Raw genomic sequence first — 9,881 nt, 5'->3', positions numbered from 1 at the left:
ATATATATATATATATATATATATATATATATATACTGTATTTTGATATTGATAATGCATCATAATGTGTTCATCACTTCAATGTTGCAGCTGGAGTTAATACGACTCAGCAGTTTAATCTATAATAATACATAATCATTAATCAGTTGACTATATTTTGTATTAATAATCCAAACCTGAAAAGTATCTTTTTGTCAAATAAATGGAGTTGAGTAAAAAGCACTTTATTTGCTTCTGAGATGTTGTGAAGTAGAAGTATAAAGTAGTAGAAAAACACCTCAAATTTGTTCAGCTTTCCACCACATATCTAAATGTTTTTCAGTAGCTGCCTGTATTATTCAATAGTACCAAATTAAAGAAACTGCCTATTTCCACTTTTTACTAAATGAAACTCACTAAACACTAAATGTACATCTTGTACGTCTATTTATGTTCATATTATTTAGAAATCTCTCTTAAACAGCACATTAAAATCAGCTTAATGTCTCACCTCCCTGTCCTCCTCATCGGGGTATAACGGGACCTTTACAGCCACAGTTTGCCTCAAGTCCTTCCTCCAACACTTTACCACCTTCCCAAAGCCGCCCTCTCCCAGAACCTTGATGAACTTGTATTGGCCCGGCAGTTTGAGGGCGTTAGGGCCAGAGAAGGATGGTGAATCGAATTCACGGATGTCCATTTTGTGTTCTCACAATGCTGAAAAGAAAAAGGAGCAGCCAGTGTTAAGACAGTTACTTTTTCAGTGTAACAGGTTACAGATTACTGCTTAGCCTTTAAAAAAATGTAACAAGTAAGGTTATTGTTTTAATTACTTCATCAGAGTCATGCAGCATGCTGAATACTTTTTGACTACATTTGTAAGGATTGTTTTCAGTTAGGTGATAAAGCTGAAAAATGTTTTGAAATAGGTTATTTCTAAATAAGACATAGACACAAGATGCGAAGAAACAGAATGAATGCTATATTCTACATATACTGTAAACCATTTTATAAATCAAAAATAATGTATTTGGATGCAACACCTTTGTAATCACAGACTTCTATTAACATGCATATTTTCTGTTAATAACTGTAACTGACTGCAATTACATTTATTCTGTCATTTAGTTACATGTAACTAGTTACATGTGACAAATAAGAGAAAGAAAAAGCGACTTACTTATATCACAGTCGTTGTTTTATGGTCCACTTCTGTCAAAATGTCTCAATAACCTGTCTGTCCACCTGCTCTCTCTACAATGAGCAGATTCCAGAACGTCTTCTTCTAGAATCATTAGGTGTAGAATGAATGATGTCATCATTCAGCTTTAGTTCCACAGTTACATTTATATGTAAACACAAACACTTACAATGAAGCTGCACTGAGATCCATTCAGTGCTTTAAAATGATCAAACTGTACTTATGAGTCGGGTGTTGATGGTCAATACTACATGTAGAGAGACACTGTAGTGTGTGCTGAAGTTTCTCAGGTCATAAAGTGTTAATATAATAATCTTTTTCATCCATTCAACTTTTTGATTTCCATGAGTCTCTGAGACACCAAGGCCTACAGACTGTATGAAGTGAATAACAAATATATCATAGTAAACCATACACACACACTGGAGGAGTAAGTTGTGTATCTGAGTATATTATAATATATTATACAAGAATTAGCCCAAAACTTTCTAAAGTGTCTATCAGATGGACATAAAAAAGATGTGTTGCACTACAAAATATATAAAAATAAGTTGTATATTTTAACATGGGGGTCTATGGATAACTCCAGGAATGAGTCTTATAACCTGGAGATCTGCATTTCAGCACCTCTGGTTCCCTTGTCTCTAAGTCAATGGTTTTTTGAATGGGTTATTAACAAGAAATTGGTGGTCAACACAAGCTTAGGAAATGTTCACGTTTTGTTTTACGACATAAAATACATCAGCAAATCACTGCTGAAAGTGACAGCTAACAAGTTGCTAAATGAGACTACAGAACGTAGCCAAACTGCGTCAAACATGGCTTTACAGCCTTGTGTTAGCAGTGACGCAACAGTAGTGTATATCCTTTATGGCTTTACATGGCCTAGCTTTTTATTTCTTTTACATTTAAAGAGCAGACGCACCCAGATGCATCACGCCAGGTATGAACGCTCCAGAAACGCTTTGGAAGTGCATCTAGAAAACAGCTGGGAGTGCATGGAGTGGTACTGCGAGCACATATCATGTATGCATGGCCAAAGGTGACACTGATGAGCGGTGTGGCTCTACATCTTGAGCAGAAAAGTTTAAAATATTTAAACTTTTATGCACACCCAAAAAATGCCACAAAAATATGCACCCAACAGGCGCTCTACAATTATTTTGCTGGCGACGCTTTTCTAGCAACGCATCTCAGTGTGATCGGCCCCAGAGGCTTCAAAAATCTTGAAAGTGGCATTCATTTGTGAAGATTATCTTGCTTGTTTGTTTACCACACAGCTTATTTTCTGCAATAATCCAAAATCAAATGGAAAAATTCAAAAGGCTTTGTGACGAGGGAACCAGGGCAAAGTTAGCTTCCACATGGGCCCATGGGAAAAACATCTTCCCAGGGGCACTCTGTAGGGACTGACTGTGTTTTGAGCCAGCCTCAAGTGGCCATTCAAGGAACTGCAGTTTTCATGTAATCTTAATTTTTCGGCCACGACAGTTAAAGCTGGGATCACAACAGTTTAACTATGACACCAAGAAATGACTGCTTTGTTAGCCAATTTTATAAGATTTGTACACAGTGGCAGGATCTGGGTGTAAACACACATAAGCAACTAAAATCAGTGAAAAGGGGATTTCCAGTTAATATGCTGAGTGGCGTTGAAACACAGGTTGCTTGTATGTTAACATGTGCAGTAAAATGTGAAGGCCAGCAAGAGCTGAAAGTGACTTCACTATGTAGGGACTTATTGTAGAGGCAAATATCAAGACTCGTGTGTCATAAAAATACCATTACAACCCTTTGTTGGACTAAATGGGGTAAGTGGCCCTCTGAGAGTTAATAAATGACTTGAGAGAGATCTTTTGTGAGATCTGTATGCACATATAGCAAAGAAAACACATTAAGGTGCTTCTATAGACAAAAAGTGTATTTTCACACTATGGACCTCATTGCTCCATTGTTCCCTTTGTCAAACACACATTGAAACCACATGACTAATATGTCCTCCTCTGAGGACAGTTCCTCCAGAGTACACAGGTGAGTAATTCTTGATTTCTCTGATGTTGTTTCCAAACTAAATTGAAAAAAAAAAACCCATTAAGACACGACTGAAACATGCAACTTCGTAAGAAAGTAGAATGATTCACAATTTCTTTAACCACAAGGTAAAATATGGTGAACATTTCTGTGAATAACAGCTTGAGTTTTTGTTTCTTTAAATGTGCTCAGTCTTTCGTCAGCAGAGGCAGAGGATGGGTGGTTTGCTGAGTCAAACCTTTTCTTTTAACCTCAATACTGCAATTCACCTCATGGCCTTGCATATTATTACAGCTTTGTGAAAGTAAACAAGAAAAACTAATTGTGCTGCCGTGTCTCCCCCAGACTCAGCTGAAAAAGATGCTTGCCCAGAGGTAAAGAAAAGCACAAAGACTTGTCGAGTAAAATAATTTCATGAAAGCAATAAAGTGGAGTGGATTTTGGCACAGCCCTCTTTATCCTCTGAGGAGAACAATATCACAGACAGCTTTGTAGAAAACCCTTTCCCATGGAGGCTGCATCAGTGCCCTTTATTTCCCTCTTACCTTCACACAGCACTCATTAACAGACACACACACACACTTCACCTCCCAACAACGGCATGCCTTTGCAATATCCTTTGCAGGTGGCTAATGTCATGACAGGTGGAGGTCAGCGGGAGCATTATTTCCATTACATGTGTGAACAGGTCCTGTCAGTTCATTTTTGTATTTACAATCTTAACTCTGTGTCGCTGTAAAGGATTTTTTCCAAATAGCTTTTATGAGGTTGCCAAATAGTAAGACTCGTTGACTTTTATGAAAAAGAGATTTTCTTCCTCCTTTATCTTCCTAAAATTTCAGTTTAACTGAGCATATTTGTTAACGGAGAACAGTTTAACATTTACTCATATACTTAAGTACAAATTTGAGGCACTTGTACTTTACTTCATTTTTTCCTTACATGCTCCTTTATACTTTGACTCTGCTACATTTCAGAGGGAAGTATTGTTTTACTTCACTACATTTATCTGACAGTTTAAGTTACTCTACAAATTAAGTTTTTTGCATAAATAAAACATAAGAGTTTCTAAAATATGATGTTTTGTCAGAAATAAAAGAATAAACAGTTTATACAGGTGCAACTGAAACAATTACTTGATAAATGAATTAGCTTCAAAATATCAAAATATTTTGAAATTTATTTGGGTGGAGATTTTTTCTTTTCTTTTTTAAATAATTTTGAGTTTTCATTGTGTTTTTTCTTTTTTTTGTACTTTTAGGGTGTGCTGTTTCCTTTCATTTATTTTAGATTTTTATGCATCAGACATTTTTACTTTAATACTTCGAGTACATGGTCCTGATTATACTAACTTACTTTACTAAGTAACATTTTTAATGCAGGACTTTGACTTGTAACAGAGTATTTTAACAGTATGGTATAAGTACTTTTACTTGAGTAAAGAAACTGAATACTTCCTCCACCACTGGTCACTAATAAGATTTTTAGTCCCTTTAAAGCCACTGATTTAGATTCTATAATAACTTCCCACCATGCAGGTCTAACCTCCCACACCTGTGGTTCTTATGTCATTATATTGAATAGTTTTTAGCAGTAGTCAGTTCAAATCAAATCTCAACTACAAGTATAAAAAAGGACCACGACACAGTTTAGCATTTGATATTGTAATTAAAAAACAGTTATAATAAATTAAAAGTGAAACATGTTATGCCAAAGCAGCAAATAAAACAACAGGATCTCTTATTAGACTCACTGCTGCTGTGTACATGTGTGGGTCTGAGGTCACTGAAGCCAGTCCATCCAACATACGACATCAATCCACTTTAGATTTTGTCGGCCACTGATTGTCAACTCCTTAGGCTATTACCGATAAGCAGATCCTGTTCCATGCACAATAAAGCAAGTCATGATGGTGTCAATAAACAAAAAAAAAACAAAGTGTGCACTTAAAACTTTACCGCTGTAGATATGACCGTGACAGAGGGAAGAACCGCTTACATTCTCCTCAAACTCCTAGAGTTCAATCAATCATATCAGAAAACAATCTGCAGCAATAAATTCTGGTCACATTTCATCCCGTGTCTGCGCACACATTCACGCTTACATGCACACAAACCATGATCTGTAAACTGAGTAGGTTTTGTGCCATCTTGGCACCCTCCTAGATCTCCATTGGTGACCTATTCTGTGTCTAACTGCACACAAGCCAAAACAGATCACATGCAGAGGCTCAGCACACATTGCATCAGCCTGTCCACATTAGGGCATCAAATATATCAAGAGATCACGTTATTTTAAAAGGTGGTTCAGGCTTCCAGCTGTAGGGGAAACCACAGGACGGAGTTGACACAGTGGCTTGTCTGAGACGCTGCTCAGGTGTCATCAGGCTTCACAGAGGACAACTGGGAAATCTACATGGATGCAAGGGATGTCCAGCTTTATAATTCCCTGGAAGGACACAAAAGAGATTTAGAATATTATGAAAGATATACAGAGAGCGGCTGTTGGTGAGTCAAGCCTGAGTTTAGGGTTCAGGGTTGCTACAACTTAAAGAAAGTGGGATTTTAGAATTTGAAAGACTTTGGAATTAAATTTAAGACCAATTTTACAGAATCCAAAACTGAGGGAATAATAAACATGGATCAGTTACTTAAGATAAGGGAGATTGTTGCCCAAATATTTATTGCAAAATAACATTTTTGGTGGCATTTATGCAAGAAGCATTCTTTATTATTTTGAGATTTTAAAATGCGACATCAGAAAAACAATCCAGAAAAATCTTACTTCCCATGTCTTATTATTTTTAAGACTTTTGAATCTATTTAAGACATCTTAAAATCAATTTAGGCCCTATTTTTGGATTAATGGATTCAATGCCTTTTAAGACATTTTTAAGATCTGCAGGAACCCTGTAGTTTCCTCACCTGAGGTGTTAGGTTTTTTTGAATCCTCTTCAGCTTGGCTTTTTTACGTCCATTTTTTGTCACAATTGTCTCTTCATAGAACTCGTGGGCCAAGTCGCCATCTTCATCAAAGAACATAGAGCTGCAGAGAGTCAGGAGACTAAAATAATTATCTGTACAAACATAATGTGTGTATCCAAACATTAAGATGTAGTTAGGCTGAAACGTAGAAAAATGTATTAGCCTTGGTCAAAATAACAAACAGACCAGAAAAAGGGAGGGGAAAACATTTAGTTTCTCAATAGGATTATTTCCGTAATGTTGTCAGACACTTATAATAACAATATGAGCCCGTTTGTGGCAAAAACAAGCACTTTTAATGGATGTTCACTGACGGTGCACAAATACCGAGTGATTACATTGCAGCCTGTTTCACTGCTGCGGCTTGAGCCCCTCTCTCTAAAAACTGAACCAAATTCAAAAAATTGTGTTCCCATTAGTCACTTAGACACAAAAACATGGAAAATAGGGTCAAGGTTAAAAAAATCCAAAGATTTCTCTCACTGAGAAAACCTAAAAAAAATACACAACCACCACAAAAAAGAAAATTGTGGTTTTAGGGAGTCGAGCCCACAAATGTGAGCATTAAAACCAACAAACCACATTACAGGGTGCTTAGTTTGGTGATGAGATTAGGCTCCGTCAGTGAACCTCCCAGAAGATTGAGATGGATGTTTACAGTTTGTACATATGTGTAGCCACATCAGTAGGACAGAGTGATGCCATCACATCAATGAATATGTTTACATGAACATGATTAACCCAGTTATGATCAGGTTTTTGGAGTCTCCCGTTTACACCTTTTAACATGTAAACACCAAATATGATCATTACCGTTATGAGCCTCATAAACAGGTTATTCATGTCTCTGTAAACACACTCACTATGGAACAATTTTTCTGTGGAACATTTTGGAAGAAAAAAAAGTCACAGTTAATAACTAGTGAATAAAAAGTCTCCTTTTACAGGGAACTACAAGAAAGGTCAATATGGTGTTCATGTTGTAAGGTAATATGATTATTGGAACAAATCAGTCTGCTAGAGTTCCTGAAAAAAGTATGTTTAGGCTAAATGCTGCTGAGGCTGTATTTACCTTCGTCTAGTAAACACAAAAGGTGTTGCACTTGCGAAACTTCGAACTCTTGCCATTGACTGCTCGTTTCCATCTTTGGTTGGATCGTCCGTACTACCTGAGCCAGAAAAAGGCCAAAATCCTTTGGATTTGGAGCCGCTACCACCCATCTTCAGCTGCAGCACATTATTTTCTTGGGTCACAGGACTGCCAGTAGTGTTACAGTGTTACTGCACCAGATGAAATATGACCTACAGGATATGAAACCTATGAAAAATGACACAAGAGAAGGCAATATAATATAACACAAGCAAAAAAAAAAGACAATGAACAATGAAGAGCTAATGCTGGGAACCCGTTTTGCTGAGGATAAGAAAAATGACATCACAGACAAGGACATGACCGCCACCTTAAATATGAAAAAGATGACAAATTGGCTATACCAGTGGATTCATACTGGTGGGTCACGGTCCAAAAGTGGGTCATGGGTCCATTCTGAATGTACAACAAGTGACTCAGGTCCATGTCACATTTATGAAAAACACACTTTATGTTGAAGTACAATGAATTTGCAGCACAGAGCTTTTATTTTGAAGTGCTGGGCTGTGTTTTAAGAAAACATGCCTTCCCAACCTGCAGGCCTGTGGATTTGGAAAGCTAACAAAAAGGACAAAAAATAAAGGAGGACAAAGAGAAAACAAAGCCCAGGCTGAAGCCAAGTTATGTTATGATTTCAGTCATGTGATCTTTATCCTTAAGCCACAACGTAGCAGGCCAGTGACATAACAGTGCAACCACATAATTCAGCATTACATACAGTACAAATAAATCGCCATTGTTTTAAAATTACCTGAAAAAAATGAACAAAAAATTACCAAAAGTTTAAAGCGGGAAAAATGCCAAAAAAATAAAGATTTTTTTTTTTTTTTTACCAAACGTCATCATTTATCAAAATATATATAAAAAAAAAACTAAACTAAAAATAAATGGAATAAAAATTGCCTAAATTGTTTTCAAGAAAACATGCAAACATAAAAGACACAATACAGGAGGACAAATAGAAGACAATACTCAGGCCGATGCCAAGTTATGTTATGATTTTAGTCATATGATCAATGTCCTTACGCCAGTATGTAGCAGGCCACTAACATGACAGTGCAACCACATTATTCACCATTACATACAGCATAACCTGTAACGTCGGTGCAACATAATGTCTACAAACCTCGGACCACTGTCTACCTCTCTATGTCCCATTATTATCAGGTTAAATTTGTATTTAAAAACAATAAAACATAGAGTAACGTCAGTCAGCTCAGCTCTGAGTGTAGACGGCTCGGTACCATTAGCATAGGTTATCTGGACAGGACGGCTAACTTGGCAAGCTAGCTTTAACCCACGGGACTATTACGAAACATGTCCTGCGTGTGTTAGTTGCAGACGTTTGTATGTCACATTTTGTCCTTACTGCTGACATTACCACCAGCTGAAGACAGTTAGCTCCCTGTTCCTAGCATTAGCAGGGTCAACATGTTAGTATCTGGGTTATAAAATAACGTCCATTGACGCTGCTGTCGATGACTGCCGTTTGTCGCTTTTGCTGAGTTCATTGAAAACGTACCTAAAGTGGAGTTCTCTGCGGTCTTAGATGTGAAATGTTGTTAGATGAATTTTTCTTGGTGGTTTCCTAAATCTGTACAAGATAACACACACAGCTGCGCTAGCTGTTTATGCTAACTAACGTTACACGGTCTTCTTCTCTGTCTGTTTGTGTAACGGCTGGTGAGGAGACTGTGGTTAGCTGCTGCCTCCTCCTGGACGACAGAGGGAGAGGACAGCAGCTGCACCACAGCTGCAGGAGCGCACTGAACCATGTTATTCATAGCAAACTAACACTAAACTCAACACTAAAACTATATGTTGATCAGTAGTATTTACATCCTTTACTGCAGTAAAAGTAATAATACCACACTGGGAAAATACTCTATTACAAGTAAAAGTCCTGCATTGAAAATATTACTTATGTACGTGTAAGTAATTATAATCAGCCAAATATACTCAAAGTAATGAGAGTATCCAATGCAGAAAAATAAAACACACCCAAACCTTAAAAACAAATATTATTTTTTTTTTTTGTTTAAATAAAAACACAAATAAATACATTAATTAATTAAAAAAAAAAATTATTAAACCCCCCAAAAACTTAAAATGATAAAAAAAAAAAACTAAAAAGACCTCTTTTAAAAACACTGAAATTATTCAAAATTATGAGGAAAAAAAAAAGAAAAAACACCACAGACCTCAAAATTATTTAAAAAAAAAAACACACCAAAAACCGCAACGACAACAAAAAAGAAAAAAAACCTCCCCAAACCCTCACAAAAATGTTTTAAAACATGAAAAATAATACCCAAAGATTTATAATTGATATATATATATATATATATATATATACACATCGACCTCACTGATCTTATCGCTGATTCAAAGCAAATTCCTGCAGCCAGGATCCAAAATCTTGCCTTCCCAAAAGATGACAGCACATATTATGATAGCACATAAATGTTCATAGTGTTGATAGTATAACATATGTGTGGAGTCAGCATATTTTAATCCATAAACTTCAGCTTTGGCT

The 9,881-nt window shown here is 36.5% G+C and overlaps 1 protein-coding gene across 1 annotated transcript; it reads right to left on the bottom strand.

Moving 5' to 3' along the window:
* Positions 1 to 4,898: 4,898 nt before the first annotated feature.
* tusc2b (tumor suppressor 2, mitochondrial calcium regulator b) lies at positions 4,899 to 8,999 on the bottom strand. The gene is made up of 4 exons (XM_042497176.1): positions 8,868 to 8,999; positions 7,268 to 7,513; positions 6,136 to 6,256; positions 4,899 to 5,659 (listed from the first exon to the last, which is right to left on the bottom strand). Exons 2-4 carry the CDS (start codon positions 7,414 to 7,416, stop codon positions 5,594 to 5,596), a joined length of 336 nt encoding a protein of 111 aa, XP_042353110.1. The 5' UTR covers positions 7,417 to 7,513; positions 8,868 to 8,999; the 3' UTR covers positions 4,899 to 5,593.
* Between the last annotated feature and the right edge of the window lie 882 nt (positions 9,000 to 9,881).

The sequence above is a fragment of the Plectropomus leopardus genome, chromosome 2 (assembly GCF_008729295.1).
Source record: "Plectropomus leopardus isolate mb chromosome 2, YSFRI_Pleo_2.0, whole genome shotgun sequence".
Classification (NCBI taxonomy): Eukaryota; Metazoa; Chordata; class Actinopteri; order Perciformes; family Serranidae; genus Plectropomus; species Plectropomus leopardus.
The sequence above is the reverse complement of the archived record's forward strand: the minus strand, read 5'-3'. Positions and strand labels throughout refer to the sequence as shown.

Coding starts and splice junctions, on each gene's coding strand:
- tusc2b (XM_042497176.1), bottom strand. CDS start 7,416: ATGGGTGGTAGCGGCTCCAAATCCAAAGGATTTTGGCCTTTTTCTGGC. Junction 6,257..7,267: donor TTTGTGTTTACTAGACGAAG/GTAAATACAGCC, acceptor GACTCTCTGCAG/CTCTATGTTCTTTGATGAAG. Junction 5,660..6,135: donor AAAAAAACCTAACACCTCAG/GTGAGGAAACTA, acceptor GTGTCCTTCCAG/GGAATTATAAAGCTGGACAT.